Source organism: Alosa pseudoharengus, unplaced genomic scaffold (assembly GCF_046254945.1).
Source record: "Alosa pseudoharengus isolate Yale_2024_CS ecotype anadromous, Long Island Sound unplaced genomic scaffold, YU_APseudo_1.1 YU_APseudo_1.1_scf_9, whole genome shotgun sequence".
In the NCBI taxonomy this organism is placed as follows: Eukaryota; Metazoa; Chordata; class Actinopteri; order Clupeiformes; family Clupeidae; genus Alosa; species Alosa pseudoharengus.
Window position 1 is genome coordinate 25,677,097 of NW_027468881.1, and position 17,500 is coordinate 25,694,596.

At 48.7% G+C, this 17,500-nt stretch overlaps 1 protein-coding gene across 1 annotated transcript in view; it reads right to left on the reverse strand.

The window, feature by feature from the left end:
* The window catches only part of plxna2 (plexin A2), a 225,566-nt gene extending 212,745 nt beyond the window's left edge, over window positions 1–12,821 (reverse strand). The window contains exons 1-2 of the mRNA XM_076277363.1: window positions 11,585–12,821; window positions 1,197–1,379 (exon numbers count right to left, since the gene is read on the reverse strand). Of these exons, the coding sequence (XP_076133478.1) occupies window positions 1,197–1,379; window positions 11,585–12,799 (1,398 nt within the window). The 5' untranslated portion in view covers window positions 12,800–12,821. The remainder of the gene's footprint in view (window positions 1–1,196; window positions 1,380–11,584) is intronic.
* Between the last annotated feature and the right edge of the window lie 4,679 nt (window positions 12,822–17,500).

Sequence of the window (17,500 nt, forward strand, 5' to 3'; positions counted from 1 at the left end):
TAGATGGGTAGCTCACAGATTAAAAATAATTCCGCTGATGATGCAGCACAATTCTCTCTTTTTTCTGCCAAATCTCTTTTTTCCTGCCTTTAATCAGCTCAGAGGTAGAGAGATGAGAGGACAGTACCGGAGAGCTGAGCTCACAGTCACAGGTCAGATCCCCTGCGCTAATGCTAACGCTAACGCTAGTGCTACAAACATACCTCAGCGGCAGCATCTGAAACGAAAACTAGCTCTGCTGTGAAAATAACCACCACTGCCTGTCACACCAACATTTAACTAGATTTGACAGAAAAATACACTATTCATACATGTTTATGTAGCCTTGCAGTGGTGTCCAGTGTTTCCAACACAAAGGGCACCAATTTCAACCTGCAGAGAAAAGGCCTCCATTCAATCATGGCGTAGGCTAATTGTCATCGTGGAAGGTGCTCTTTACGCCAAGCTCTCATTCTTGCTCCCGCTGCACCCCTCCTGCTAAATGCATGACAATTAGCAGCTTGATACCGCTCTCGCCTGACGGCTGTGCCCAGGACAGAGACTGAAGGGTCTCTCTCTCTCTCTCTCTCTCTCTCTCTCTCTCTCTCTCTCTCTCTCTCTCTCTCTCTCTCTCTCTCTCTCTCTCTCTCTCTCTCTCTCTCTCTGTCTCTCTCTCTCTCTCTCTCTCTCTCTCTCTCTCTTTACTTTTCTCGAAGGGTCTCATTGAAAAGGTGCCCATTAAAGTTGATGGGCAAGCGCAGGGTTAGCAGCGGAGTGGTGTACGTGCATATGCTAGCTGCTGCCCATAATGGCCCCCAGCCTGCAGAGAGAGAGTGCGAGAGACTGCCCAGCCCAGCCCAGCCCAGCCCGCTCCGTTCAATATGCAGACGGGAGAGAAGTTACTATTCATGTGAAGCTGCACCGCACCTAGGCAAGCCCAGCCAAACGCCCACACGTCTATTTCTATATAAAAAAAACATCGGACTGGAATAGTTAGAGCATTAGTGCTGGAGTGTCTAAAAGGTCTCTTGAAGGACTGTCACGGGATGGCATATACAGACTGACTTACACTCATGTGTGGGCACAGAGTTCTTCAAATAAATATGGAATTTGAGAGATAAAAAAGCCAAATCTGGCTTCAGTATGACAGGGAGATCTTGGCATGGGGGCCTGTAAGCGAATGGAGAAATGTAACAAGCCCAGCTGTTAAAACTGACCTTCTTCAGACGCCCGCTCTTGGTACCCACGAAGGCCACGCAGTAGCCGTTGTAGACGTAGGAGGTGACGGCGGTCATGCGGTCGCGGGTCTCCGTGTAGAGCGTGTGTCCAGTCACGAGTTGGGAGCCGCCCAGGGGCTGGTTGATGTCCAGGCCACAGAAGGAGTCGTCGATGGGCACCGGCTGCAGACACATGAAGAGGAGAGGGGAAGAAGAGTGGAGGAGAAGGGGAGGAGAGGAGAGGAGAGGAGAAGAGAGGAGCAGAAGAGTAGATATATTAAAAGAGAGGAGAGGAGAGGAGAGGAGAGGAGAGGAGAGAAGAGAAGAGAAGAGAAGAGAAGAGAAGGGGAGAAGAGGAGAGGAGAAGAGAAGAGCAGAAGAGTAGAGATATTAAAAGAAAGGAGAAGAGAGAAGAGAAGAGAAGGGGAGGATAAGAGAGAAAGAGAGGGGAGACAAAGAGACCATTATGAAATGAGACCATTTTAAACATCATTGTTTGTCTGCTAATGGAGGGAGAGAGAGAGCTGAAGGAGTCTCGCTGTGCCTCCTTCTGTAGCACCAGCATCTGAGGCTCTGAGCTAAATGAGCATAAAGACTAAAGAGAATGTACACCATATAGCTTCCATATGATTACTGAGACTCTGAGCTTATAAAGACTAAAGAGAATGTACACCATATAGCTTCCATATGATTACTGAGGCTCTGAGCTTATGAAGACTGAAGAAGCTGTACACCATATAGCTTCCATATGATCACTGAGGCTCTGAACTTATAAAGACTGAAGAGACTGTACACCATATAGCTTCCATATGATTACTGAGGCTCTGAGCTTATGAAGACTGAAGAAGCTGTACACCATATAGCTTCCATATGATCACTGAGGCTCTGAACTTATAAAGACTGAAGAGAATGTACACCATATAGCTTCCATATGATTACTGAGACTCTGAGCTTATGAAGACTGAAGAAGCTGTACACCATATAGCTTCCATATGATTACTGAGGCTCTGAGCTTATGAAGACTGAAGAAGCTGTACACCATATAGCTTCCATATGATTACTGAGGTTCTGAGCTTATGACGACTGAAGAGACTGTACACCATATAGCTTCCATATGATTACTGAGTCTGAGCTCATGAAGACTGAAGAGACTGTACACCATATAGCTTCCATATGATTATTTATTTATTGAACATAAAAGTGGGAGGTATATGGTCTGTAGCTCATTCACATAATCCTGTGCTACCAGCTCTTTTGAGCCAGGACCATGTGGGATGTGTGTGGATTCTCTTTGCTTTATCTGGTCAGTCTCTGAGTTGCCGATGGCCTTAGCTAACCCTGCAGTATAATGTTTCCCTCGACTGTGATATTATATGTATGTGCAGATATGAGTGTGCATACACACTCACACACACACACATACTCTAGATTCAGACACAGACACGAATACAGAAATTGGAGCCATACACAATCTCCCCATACAATCCCACTGGCAAACCACAGCCCAATCAGAAACCTTTTCTAGGATGACACCACAAAGAACAAACAGGAACATAGACAAACACACACACACACATACACACAAACACACATATCACATATATCACACCCACGCATACACACACACACACACGCATACACACACACACACACACACACGCACACACACACACACACAAATATGCCTTTACAATGCACACACACACACACACACACATACACACACCCAGACACCCATCCACACACACACGCAGATTGAGTACCACGGATTGGGCCTGTAAACATTTACTATCTAATTGGAGGATTTGCGAGCCGTTTGTCATGTCACGGGGTGGAGCGGGCGGCTGCCCATAACTCCTCATTTTAAAAGGAGCGAGTGGTGGGACCCACTTGCTGGCCAGCCAGCTGGACAGTGCATATAGACCCTTTAAAGAGAGTTCCATTATCAGCATCATAGTTGGCCCCACAAGGCTTCCGTTTTAACATTCCATATGTTATCTTAATGCAGAGGAAGTAGATTGGGAACCAAATAGAATGTTCAAGCATTGTTTTTGTTTACCTTGTTGAAAGGGTCTATATAAAAAAAAAACCCTACAGTGGCAGCAGCGCAGTGCTGATTCAGGTCATCACTGTCTGTGACTGCTGCTGGCCTCAAAGTGTCACCAGGAGTAAGAGCGATCGCAAGACCCCCACTCCCTGACAGTCGGCAGGGGAGGAAGGAGGAGGCAGCCAAGAAAGAGAGAGACAGAGAGAGAGAGAGGGAGGGAGAGTTGGAGAGAGAAAAGGGGGGGGGGGGGTTTGGATCTGGGCCAGAGTTGGCCCGCATCTGAGTCAGATCCACACTAGAGTCAGATCTGATCTGCACTGTCTGCAGCCAGACATCTAGGATCAGCTTGGCATTTTATCTTGGGATGGCTTCCAGTAGAGCCAGAGAAGAGGAGAGAGATACAGAAAGCGAGAGAGCGAGAGAGAGACAGAGAGAGAGAGAGGTAGGAGAGAGAGAGAGAGAGAGAGAGAGAGAGAGAGAGAGACAGAGAGGGGGCGAAAGAAAGAACGAGAGGCGGGAGGACAAAAAAATGATCCTGAAAAGGCAGACGCAAGCGCAGCGTCGGCACATCAGCGACACCTCTCTAGAGGGGCCGCGTCTCCGTGGCAGCGGTGGCAGCCCAAGGTCGTAAAGCCTTTACGGCTGCCAGAGGAGACGGCAATAACGGCCCGCGCTTCGCCTGCCAACTCCGCCGCCCGCCTCCGCCGTGGCATGCCGTGCCGCGCTGCGCCGCGACGCATCAGGCTGAGGCGTACGTTTCCTCCTCGTTTTCCCAGAGCCCAAAAATAGCTGCCAACACACATCCCGGGAGCACTCCGCCGGGGCCTACGCCACTCTGGGGCCCACCACAGGAAGTGAGCGCTACCTGCGAATGAGCGCTGCCTTTCCACTGTTTACATGAGCAGAGAGGTAGAGAGAGAGAGAGAGAGAGAACAAGCAGAATAGACAGTGAGGGAAAAAGTGGGAGAGAGAGAGAGAAAAAAGAAAAAAGGAGAGAGAGGTGGTGAAAGACCAAAACACTGCTCAAATAATTGCCTTTCCTCCCGGTCACTGTACCGCAGGGATCTGTGACACGACACAGGCACGGATCGGGTTACTAAAGTCCAGCGCCGCAGGTGAGCAAATGCTCATGGGTGCTTACGATTTGTTACCGAGAGACGCCACGGCAATTCCTTGTCCGGCCGAATTGGAAAAACATGCAAGGGGGCCACGGCCAGGCAGCTGTTCTGCTTGTTAGCCTGCAAATGTAATTTGGCCCATTTGGTTGTGATTAGAGGGCCAAGTGTTTAGATGATGTGTGCGGCGCAGATGAGGGGAAGCACACAGATTGCTGACGCTCCAGGGGTAGACCTGAGTTCCCCAGGGTGAGTCCACCGGTCTCGACCAGATAAATCACTCCCGTGGATTAGCATCGGTTATATAATTTCAAAGCAACTGTGGAAAATTTGATCACATTAAATTTTAAATGTTGGATTTATCAACCCCCCACCACCCCCACTCTCATGCAGTCAACGCAGTGCTAACGGTGAAACCACTTTCCTTTTTTTGCCGTCTGTGCCGTGCTTTTTCACCGAGCACTAGTCTGATTTATTTGATGCGCTGCATTGTATGAGTCCCGCAGCTCAGGGAGAAGGTGCTAAAGCTTACTTCAGAACGCATTTGCGAAGCGGGGCACGGAAGCCGCTGACTAAAACGCCTTCCATTCGACACGCCTCCGTTCGGCTCAACGCCGCTCTGCTCTGATCGCCGGGAGGACACATTGGACGGAGAGCCTGAGGAAAAGCCGAGCTGCATTTATTTGTGACGATGGAGACTGTTTGAAGTGCATGGCTGGCTCTCTCTCACATACACATACACACACACACACACACACACACACACACACACACACACACACACAAACACCTCCACAGCCATCTACCCTGGCCTGTGATCTGCACCGGGGACCACAGATGAATATCAAGGCATTGCCAACGAGCCACATACAGTACATACTCCCAAGGGACAGACAGCGCCTGATCAATAGTGCATGCTCTTTAGCTCAGTGTACACACACACACACACACACACACACACACACACACACACACACACACACACACATGGCCATCAGTACGGATAAGTGCAGAGCAATGCAGAGGGAAAGTGCAGGAAGAGAGAGAGATGAGAGAGAGAGGGACAGAGAGAGAGAGGGACACAGTATGAGAAAGATGAACAAATGAGTTAGAGGAAGAGGGGTGCCATGGAGAGAGTGAGAAAGTGAAAAAAGATCAAACGTAAAAAGGAGGGAGGGAGAAGAGAGAAAGAAACGAGAGAGGGATGGACAGAGAGAGAGAGAGGATAGGAGAAAGAGAAAGGGAGTGCTAGATAGTGAAGGAGTGAGACAACACCTGCACACCTGCACACTAGCAGGCCCCAGAGCTAAGTTGGGAGCCAGTGCAGTGAGAGTGAAGGAGTGAGACAACACCTGCACACCTGCACAGTAGCAGGCCCCAGAGCTAAGTTGGGAGCCAGTGCAGTGGTGCAGCTGTGTGTGCAAAGCCACTCGCCCACAGATAACCGCACAACTACGGCTGCCTGATAAATCTCTGTCAGCCGACACACTACCCACCAAGTGTGTGTGTGTGTGTGTGTGTGTGTGTGTGTGTGTGTGTGTGTGTGAGTCAGAGTGTGTTTGCTTGTAGGTTTTAGTGTGTGTATTTCTGTGTATGTATGTGTGTGTGTGTGTGTGTGTGTATGTATGTGTGTGTGTGTGTGTGTGTGTGTGTGTGTGTGTGTGTGTGTGTGTGTGTGTGTGTGTGTGTGTGTGTGTGTATCCTTCTTCAGTATTTCTGATATGTTTTCTGATATTTCTGATATGTTTGTATGTGTTGTGAATGTATGTATATATTTATATATTTATGCATGGATGAATGTTGCATATGCATGTGTGTGTGTCTCTCTGTGTGTGTCTGTGTGTGTGTGTGTGTGTGTGTGTGTGTGTGTGTGTGTGTGTGTGTGTGTGTGTGTGTGTGTGCATGCATGTAGATGCTAGTTTTGTGTTGGCTGGGACACGTGTCTGTGCATAGGGAAACAGAACCTGGTTAAAGATTTTAGGCGTGTTTCTTGTCACGTCACGTCACTGTATATAAACAGAACCGCAGCAGCTGCGCTGTAAAAGGTCCGACCTCCTCGCATCTGGAGCCTCACAAAACTGTCACAAGCAGAGAACCGGAAACCGAAACAAAACATCTCGGTCTGGACTCTCTGGTCCGCTCTGGTGAGACCCCAGCGTGTTGTTTTCATACTGTATTTCAGGCTCAAGTGTTTGTTTTCTCATTCCATCTAATGGCATGGGTGTGGAGCACGTCTTTTTAAGGGCTGTTTTCTTACTCCCACTGAACATGTACAGGAAAGTGCATACAATCTTTCCATCTCAGGAAGACTGGCCCCAGCGTCGATACACGGCCCTGCTGCTGTGTGTGTTGTGGGGGATTGTGTGGGCTCGCTAACCTTTACATGTTAATCTGCAAAGCCCTGGCCGCATAATCCATTAAAAGCTATCGATCTATTGAGTCACTATTGACCAAGGCACTTTTTACATAATGTATCTTCTTATCTGCCGGACTTGGCCAAGAACCAGCACAGGCAGAGGAAGAGAGAGAGAGAGAGAGAGAGAGAGAGAGAGAACAGTGAGATGAGAGAAAAAGGAGAGTGAGATGAGTGAGAGAGAGAAAAGAGAGAGAGAGAAAAAAAAAGAGTGATGAGATAGAGAGGGATGAATGGAGAGAGAGAAATATAGAAGAGAGAGAAGAGAGAGAGGTGTGATGAGATAGAGGGATGAATGGAGAGAGAGAGAGAAGAGTGAAAGAGATGGACAGATGGAGAGAGACAGAAGACAGAAAGAAAGAGGGAAGAGAGAGAGAGAGAGAGGATGGAGAGAGAAAGGTGAAAACAAGGGCCAGAGGGATTCTTCAAGAGTCTAAGAAGGCCGGATTAATGAGACTCAAGAGCAGAAGGGAAGAAAGAATGAAAAGAGAGAAAAGAGAAGATGAGTGTGTAGGAGGGTTGCTTGGTTCAGTTCCAGCCCTGGTGCTTCTGGACTGGCGCTGTTGCTGAGGGAAGCTTCTCTCTGGGGGAATAAACTGAAGCTGATGGTGTTGAATTCCTGTGGGAAGCAGAAGCTGGATCTGCCGTCATGGCGTAGCCTGAGGCGTGATCATGCTCTCCTGTCACCTGCTTCACCTCTGACACTAACGCTAATGGAGGATGTGCTGATCTCAATAAAGGAGGTCAATGGAATTCCCACAGGGGGATTAGGGGAAGAGGAAAGCTCCTGGAATTATCCGGAAAGGAGGAAGGCCAGGATCTGCTCCTTCATCTCATCCCATCTCTTGTGTAACACACACACACACACACACACACACACATTCACATGCAGCAGAGGTGCACAGCTCATGAGGAGTAGCTAAATTTAGGTTATGATGAGATCACACACTCTCTCTCTCTCTCTCTCTCTCTCTCTCTCACACACACACACACACACACACACACTCTAACACACAGACTCACATTAATTTGTATAAACATGGGCACGGACATGGAGAAACACCCATAAAAAACTCATTCTCAAAAATAGGTTTGCATTTGCACACACACACACACACACACACACACACACACACACACACACACACACACACACACACACACACACAGTAAAACAGTAAAGACACTCACACAGAGACACACACACACACACACACACACACACACACACACACACACACACACACACACACAGCACATACATATCCTCATTAGTGTTCATAATTTCCCTTTTGAATTGATATTAGCAATTAAGGAACAAAGGCACTGAGGACGAGGGCCTGTGGGAGCGAGTGAAAATATAGAAACGGCACATGGCAGGTGGCCAGAGACACATAGGAGATCACATCACTCGCTCATCACCAACACATCTCCTCATATACTCCTCCTCCAGCTCCTCTTTAGGAAGGAGACCTCATCACCAACACATCTCCTCATATACTCCTCCTCTAGCTCCTCTTTAGGAAGGAGACCTCATCACCAACACACTTCCTCATATACTCCTCCTCTAGCTCCTCTTTAGGAAGGAGACCTCATCACCAACACACTTCCTCATATACTCCTCCTCTAGCTCCTCTTTAGAAAGGAGACCTCATCACCAACACATCTCCTCATATACTCCTCCAGCTCCTCTTTAGAAAGGAGACCTCATCACCAACACATCTCCTCATATACTCCTCCTCTAGCTCCTCTTTAGGAAGGAGATCACATCACCAACACATCTCCTCATATACTCCTCCTCTAACTCCTCTTTAGGAAGGAGACCTCATCACCAACACATCTCCTCATATTCTCCTCCTCTAGCTCCTCTTTAGGAAGGAGACCTCATCACCAACACATCTCCTCATATACTCCTCCTCTAGCTCCTCTTTAGGAAGGAGACCTCATCACCAACACACTTCCTCATATACTCCTCCTCTAGCTCCTCTTTAGAAAGGAGACCTCATCACCAACACATCTCCTCATATACTCCTCCAGCTCCTCTTTAGGAAGGAGACCTCATCACCAACACATCTCCTCATTTACTCCTCTAGCTCCTCTTTAGGAAGGAGACCTCATCACCAACACATCTCCTCATATACTCCTCTAACTCCTCTTTAGGAAGGAGACCTCATCACCAACACATCTCCTCATATACTCCTCCTCTAACTCCTCTTTAGGAAGGAGACCTCATCACCAACACATCTCCTCATATACTCCTCCTCTAGCTCCTCTTTAGAAAGGAGACCTCATCACCAACACATCTCCTCATATACTCCTCCAGCTCCTCTTTAGAAAGGAGACCTCATCACCAACACATCTCCTCATATACTCCTCCTCTAGCTCCTCTTTAGGAAGGAGATCACATCACCAACACATCTCCTCATATACTCCTCCTCTAACTCCTCTTTAGGAAGGAGACCTCATCACCAACACATCTCCTCATATTCTCCTCCTCTAGCTCCTCTTTAGGAAGGAGACCTCATCACCAACACATCTCCTCATATACTCCTCCTCTAGCTCCTCTTTAGGAAGGAGACCTCATCACCAACACACTAGGAGATCACATCACCAACACATCTCCTCATATACTCCTCCTCTAACTCCTCTTTAGGAAGGAGACCTCATCACCAACACATCTCCTCATATACTCCTCCTCTAGCTCCTCTATAGGAAGGAGACCTCATCACCAACACACTTCCTCATATACTCCTCCTCTAGCTCCTCTTTAGAAAGGAGACCTCATCACCAACACATCTCCTCATATACTCCTCCAGCTCCTCTTTAGGAAGGAGACCTCATCACCAACACATCTCATTTACTCCTCTAGCTCCTCTTTAGGAAGGAGACCTCATCACCAACACATCTCCTCATATACTCCTCCTCTAACTCCTCTTTAGGAAGGAGACCTCATCACCAACACATCTCCTCATATACTCCTCCTCTAGCTCCTCTTTAGAAAGGAGACCTCATCACCAACACATCTCCTCATATACTCCTCCTCTAGCTCCTCTTTAGGAAGGAGACCTCATCACCAACACACTTCCTCATATACTCCTCCTCTAGCTCCTCTTTAGAAAGGAGACCTCATCACCAACACATCTCCTCATTTACTCCTCTAGCTCCTCTTTAGGAGGGACATCACTCGCTCATCACCAACACATCTCCTCATTTACTCCTCTAGCTCCTATTTAGGAGGGACATCACTCGCTCATCACCAACACATCTCCTCATATACTCCTCCTCTAGCTCCTCTTTAAGTCACTCGCATGCACCACAGCTACAGCATGTCTCTCAACGGGTCTCTCGGCCTCTCATACTCTTTTTTTCTCTCTCTGTGTCGCCATTTGTTCCAATACAGCGCTCTCTCTCTCTCTCTCTCTCTCTATCTCTCTCTCTCTCTCTCTCTCTCTCTCTCTCTCTCTCTCTCTCTAACTGCCTTCATCTCCCCCTCCCCCCTCCTTCCCCATCTGCCCGACTAGGAAACCCGTGTTTATTTGGACTCCACTGGAGGAGAATATTATCACTTTGATGGTTGCCAAGGAAAATAAATCCCTCTTATTTAGGAATATCTCCCATTCTGATAGACTTTCATGTGGCTCTCCCCTTCCAAAGCGAGAACCAAGCCAATTAACAATAATTACATGAAGTGTGAGAAAGATTTGATAGACAAATGAATGACCTAGCAATGACTCGAAGGTATTTATCTTGACTGTGTGTTTGCTATTTCCAACAGGGGAACTCCAGCCTTGCCCCTTCTTCTTGTTTTTCTTGGGTAACCGCTGAGAATTATTCCTTTTTAATTCACTGTGGTAATGTTACAAGTCTAAGAAGGAAGGGAAAAAAATCTGCACTTGAGACCCTCTGGCCTTCTAAAAGAAACATTCATTGAGTTGTTGATCTAAACTCGAGTGCCCTCCTGTACCAAATCTCTGTGACAGCACACGGGAGTTATAAATCTCGTTGTCATGGAGAACCGCGGTGAGTGATTCATTGCACTAAAGAAAACATTAATAAATGACTACTTGAGACGTTACAGAGCCTAACATATGTTTACATTAAAACAAACTGAAACACGACAAATATGGGGCTAATCGGGAAAGCGCTGCACTATGACCTCACTCTGCCGACTACACGTGTGTTGCTTGGCAGCTGGTGACTCCCTGATTGTGCTCAAAAAAGAGCAGCTGTGAAATTGATTTAGAAATCCACATCTCCATGCACCCAAGTTTTCTCCAAAGTGACTCACACTACTGCATAGACATACATCCTCATCAGTAATGTGCTCCCTGAGGGGATATTAAACCCTTGGTGTACCCTAGTTCTGCTAATTAAGTTATGGTAATACTAGCTGAGCTATGAGTACAGTCACAATCATCCTGGTAAATGGACCACGTTTATATAGTGTTTTTCTGCTCCTCTGAGCACTCAAAGTGCTTTACAAATGAATGCCTCCCATTCCCACACACACTCCCCTACACTGATGTTGATGGTGGAGGCTGACATACACGTTGCTGTTCTGCACATCAGGAGCAGGTTTGGGTTCATTATCTTGCTCGAGGACTCCTCTACCTCCTCAGCCACAGTTACCATCACTGTCACCATCAGTGTGTGAGTGTGTGTGTGTGTGTGTGTGTGTGTGTGTGTGTGTGTGTGTGTGAATGGGTGAAAATGAGGCATGAAATTGTAAAGTGCTTTGAGAGCTCAGAGGAGCAGAAAAGCGCTATATAAATGCAGGCCGTTGACCACTGACCATGTGTGCGGTCTCACTCACCGCTTTGGTGCAGGGCACGTCCTTCCCTAGCAGCCAGTTGAGCTCCAGGTTGCCCTCGCCCTGGTAGCAGGACTGCAGGCGCTCCTTGATGCGAGCGTTGATGTGGCGGATGCTGAAGACACAGAGAGCCGAATCATCTGGAGGCCGGTGGTACTGCTTCTGTCCCTTGGAGAAGACGGTGAAGAGCACGTCGTCCTGGGCACTGATGTTGAGCGCGGCAGCCAGCACGCGTCCAGGCTTGGCGAGGTAGGCGGCCTGCAGGAGCCGGTACTCCACGCCGTTGCGCACGCAGCCCACTGGCAGTGAGACGTACGAGTGGAACTTGCGGTCGTCCTTGCAGAGGCGCACGATGCGCGAGGTGTAGAAGTGGTCGGACGAGGAGCCGCCGGGCGACATGTTACTCTCCGTCTCGGGCTGTACGGTCAGGAAGTAGACGAAGTTGCCACTGGCGAAGCCGTAGATGTAGTAGATGTCGAAGTGCGAGACCAGCGCCAGCGTGTCCGACGGGATCTTGATGAGCGACGAGACAAAGTCCGTGTGCAGCTCATAGTCCAGCATGGCCGACGACTCGGGGTCGCGCGGCAGCTTGCGGCTGGAGATGGTCGGGAAGTAGTCCTGCTTGCCGTCCACCGCCGTGCCGATAAACAGCGTGGCGTCCTCACCTTTGGACGGCACAATGACGCCGTACATGGTGCCCGTCTGGTTGATGCTGGACATGTAGTGCTCCTTCTTGTGCGACGGCTCCACCAGGATGAAGAGGTCGTCCAGGCGGAGCAGCTTGCACACGCCCTGGTAGAGGCTACCGCAGGCCAGCAGCCGGTTCTGGGAGTAGTCGATGAGCAGCAGCTTGTTGACGTTGTTGGTGGAGACCAGCGGCTCGGAGCAGGGCTGGACGATGAGCGGCGGGTAGCAGGCCTTGTTGTCGTCCTCGGGGCCCGTGTCGTGGGACACCAGCAGCGTCAGGTTGCCCGAGAGCTTGTAGACGCGGTTGACCGCGCCGATGTAGACCGCGCCAGTCGTCTGGTGCACCGTCAGGTGGTCGAAGGCCCACTCCCGACGCTCGGGGTGGAAGCTGGTGAACGCCGTCGACGTCTGGCCGCTCGCCACCGCCACCAGGGCCGCGGTCACCAGGAGCCAAACGCTCCGACGCCACAGGGCACCTGTTTTGGGACCGCGTGGTGGGAAAATCCTCTTCGAATGCCTCGGGCCCTTCATGTTTCACTGGGGCCAGCTAGGGGTCAGGTGACTGAACAACAGGCGGGGGGGGGGTGGAGGAGGGGAAGAGTACCTCCCTCTTGGGTACTCTGAAACTGGCGTCCCTGGGTGGGCGGCTGGGTGGGGGATGTTTACTTGTTGGTATTTGTGTTTGCTTGTTTTTTCTTTTCCTTTTTATTCTCAGCCTTCACTAGGGTCTTCACATGTTTCTGAAAGAGACAGGAAGGGAAAACAAATTAGCCACCGTGTATCCAGACATTTTTAGTTGGAACAAAAGTAGATAAAAAGATTGTGCGGGGAGGGGAGATAGAAAGCTCTCCATTCACAGCAGAGAGAGACAGACAGAGAGAAGGAGATAGAGAGAGAGGGAGATAGAGAGAGAGAGAGGGAGATATGGGAGAGAGGGGTAGATAGAGAGAAAGGGGGAGATAGAGAGAGAGGGGGAGATAGAGAGAGACAGCACCGCTTGCAGCGTTTGGCAAAGTCCTCCCTTGCTGTGACAGAGGGCTATTGAGGATACAGTTGGATGCAGACAGGGACAATAGCAGGAAGGGTTTTATAAGGGTGCCATTCCAAAGGTTGCCTGAGCTGGATTACACAATGCAGGAAGGGCCTGGTGTGCTGCAGCTCAGACTCATATTAGCATAGCCTGAGTCACGCCGCTCCACGTTCGTGACTAACCACTGACCATCGCCTTCTGCTCAAAGCACTCCACGTTAACACAACACACACATACACACATACAGAACATAGCAACAAAACAACACAGTGAATCATCCTCATCAAGTTTCACAAACACTAGTGCTCACTACATTCACACTAACAATCTATTAATGTATACTTTATCCATTCATTATTATTATGACTATTATGATTATTGTGATTATTATTATTGTTGTTGTTGTTATTATCATTATTATTACTTAATGGTTGAACCAAATGAAGTTCCCAAGCACTCCATGACCTCCGTTCACCCCCACTGAGCTGAGCTGTCCTCAGTTCTTCAGTGATGTGGGGGTGGAATAGCACATCAAGCGCAGTCTGCGAGTCATGTAGCGTCCACTGCAGACATCTCCCACTGCCGCCGCCGCACCATAAATCAAAAAACGAGGGGGCCGCCTCCCGGGGAGTTAATTATCTCATTCACTGCTGGGGAGGCCTGCTTCTTATTATAGGAACAAAGTGCCAACAAATTGGGCACCATCGCCTTGCACCTCTTCCTTTCACACCCTGCTCTTTAAAGGCAGCCACACTCTTTTAATTATGCTCTCCAATTTTGCCCCCCCTCCCTCCCTCCTCCTCCACCCCCCTCCCCGCCTTCACCCACCTCAACACCCCACCCCCTCTCCCCTCCCCACCCTCCCTATTCCTCCCCCATCTGACTCAATCAAATCCCGGAGGAATTAATCTTCTGCGTCGGGCCAATCATTCCTAAACCAATCAGGCTGCCATTAGTGATCCAAGCTTGCCTGTCCAAGCGCATCTGCTAAATTTGTATTCCTCTTCCTCTTTCAATTTTGCACGCATACATAATCAGCGCCCGGCGACGCAAGAGGCTAACAAGTGTAGACAATGGCACTGCATCCGAAGATCAAATATGATTAAGCATGGCCGTCCAACAAGGGTAATTACATTGGAGCAGACAGAGGAAGGTGCGTCAAACGCGGGCACATTCACACTACACACACACACAAAATAAAATGCACACACAGACTCACACATAAACACACATCCAAAACAAAAAGAGACATATGCATATAACACACACACACACACACACACACACACACACACACACACATACACACAATAGACACACACTGTCTATTTTCCATTTTATTCTATCCGCATGCAAATGTGCAACAGCTGCAAGGACAGAGCCAATGGCAGGTGAGCTTGGTTTGCATGCTTTTACATGATCTCACGCTCCTGCAGTGGAGCCTAGGCTCCCCAGCGAGCAGACCCCAGACCCCCTCCCCTCACCTCCCCTCCCGGTGCACTAGCTAACCCAATGAATCCTTCTTTATGGAGCCGCCTTTTCATTCCGGGTCTCTTGAGCCATTTGGGCCTCTTGTCTGTAATCAACCGAGCTCTTCACGTTGGCGTTAACAGGGCCTAGGCTTTTCACTCAGTCCCTGGACACATTGATCTCACAAAATACGGGCCGGGGGCCTCGGGGCCGCTGGAGCACAGGAGTGTGACATGTGTGTGTGTGTGTGTGTGAGAGTGTGTGAGTGTGAGTGTGAGTGTGAGTGTGTGTGTGTGTGTGTGTGTGTGTGTGTGTGTGTGTGTGTGTGTGTGTGTGTGAGTGTTTGTTTGTGTATGTATGTGTTATGTGTGCATGTGTGTGTGTGTATGTATGTGTGCATGTGTGTGTGTGTGTGTGCGTGTGTGTGTGTGAGCGTGTGCATGTGTGTGCGTGTGTGTCAGGGTGTATGTCTGTGTGTGTGTGTGTGTGTGTGTGTGTGTGCGCGTGCATGTGTGTGTGTGTGTGTGTGTCAGGGTGTATGTCTGGGTGTATGTGTGTGTGTGTGTGCGCGCGCATGTGTGTGTGTGTGTATGTCAGTGTGTGTGTGTGTGTGTGTGTGTGTGTGTCTGTATGTGTCATAGGAAGACGGCACTGGGGAGGCTGTAGCTGTAAATCCCCACGCCAATATATTAGCATGGCCATAAAAGGGGCTATAAAGTCAGGGGCAGGAGCCCGGAGGTGCGAGAGGGAGCAGGGGAGAGGAGAGGGCCAGGGGGCCTGCCCTTCACACACGCCTCTCTTTCTTTGAGCTCTCTCTCTCTCTCTCTCTCTCTCTCTCTCTCTCTCTCTCTCTCTCTCTCTCTCCACCTTCTCTTTCTTTCTCTCTTTGCCATAATCTCTCTCTTTCTTTCTCTCTTCCTATCTGTCTTACACATTCTCTCTCTTCCACTCTGTCCCTCTCTGACACTCACCCCCCCCCTCTTTCTCTCATTTGCTCTCTCTCTCTCTTTCTCTCTCTCTCTCTTTCTCTCATGTGCTCCCTCTTTCTCTTTCTCCTTCTTTCTCTCTCTCTCTCACTCTGGCATATCCCTCAGGAGGAGTAATAACGTTCCTGCTGAGCCAGCGCTTCTGTCTGCACCCCCCTCCCCCCATCACCCCCCCCCCACACACACACACACACACACACACACACATACGAATGACATACATCTACATGACACCCACAGACATATATGACACACAACACACACTAGCATACACACACACAATCACAACACATATGACACACACGAAACACACAATGTACCCACACACACAAATACAACTTACAACTACATTACACACACAGACCATTATGGCACACAACACACACAGGTATGCACACACACACACACACACACACACATGAAACACACACATCTACACAATATACACACACACACGCACATGCACAGGCGCACACGCAAACACATGAACATCCCCCTTTGCCCCCTGCAGCCGTTTGCCCTTCGGCGGCTCTAAGAGATCAACCCCTCTCCCCCTATAAAGTCTTTCCTCTCCATTCTCTTTTTTCTTTCCCTCCCTCTCCGTTACTCTCTCGCTTTCAGTCTGCCTTTCCCTGTCGGAGTTGCTCTCTTCTCCTCTCTTTCTTTTTTTCCAGGAACACAGTGCTTTTCATGTCGAAACGTCAGGCGCGCTTACGAGGGGGGCGGCGTGGTGTAAATAATTCTTCAAAGGTTTCCCTGTATGGCTTTCGGGAACATGAGCAATGGCTGCTTTGCTTATGTTGTTTCACCTTTTTGTTTTCCCTCTATTGCTCCCAAGCCAGCGCTTGCCTTGGCAACATTTCTTCTTATTAAGCCGCCTGGCTGGGGGTTTCAATAGAGCTGAAACAAGTCACTTCTCCAGACTCTAATGGTCTTCTTTGTCTATTTTATAGCAGTCAATCTTTTGTTCCTCTTCTTCTTTTAGAGTATGTACAGCAGTGGTCAGCCATTACCATATCAACGTTAGCACCTGTGACTCACTCGAGCATCAGACCTTATCCAATGGTGTGAATTGAGTGATTGAGCTTAGTGTTGGGTCTGGCTGGCTATTTGTAATGGTGAGACAATGCTGGCATTCTGGCGGATGTTGCCGGCTATAGTGAGGAAGCTTCTGGAAATTAGCAGTGGAACAACAGCTACATCCGAAGACAAACTGCCCTTTCAGAGCTGTCTAATGTACTCCATGAGGCTTTTTTCTTATGAGTCGACTTGATTTGTTACGTGCTACAGCTGCATTCGTGGCAGCGGAGGCAAAATGATATACAGCGTTGGCCCAGCGACAATGTCAGCAACTGGGAATTATATCAGCCATGCTTGGGGGGAAGGAAATGCACAAACAAACCCTACACAAAATGTATGAAGCTCTCAAGACTTCCTTTCACACTCTTGACTTAATGCCTTGCTTCAAAGGAGCATTAAAGGCCATGTAAACAAGAGTTTTAACAGTGTATGCATATTTTTAAGTCTGTAAAAAAAGATGCTGATGAACTTGAACTTATTGTAATTAGCATAAGCAGCCTGGTTAAATTAAAATGTAACCTAGTAACATGAATTGCTTATCCTCGATCAAACTACACATGAAATATCACAGCTGTAACACAGCTAAGCATGCTTTGGTGACCTTGAGAGGAAGACATCTGTAATTTGAACCCCAAATCTGGTCAATCTGACGTGACTTAATAAACA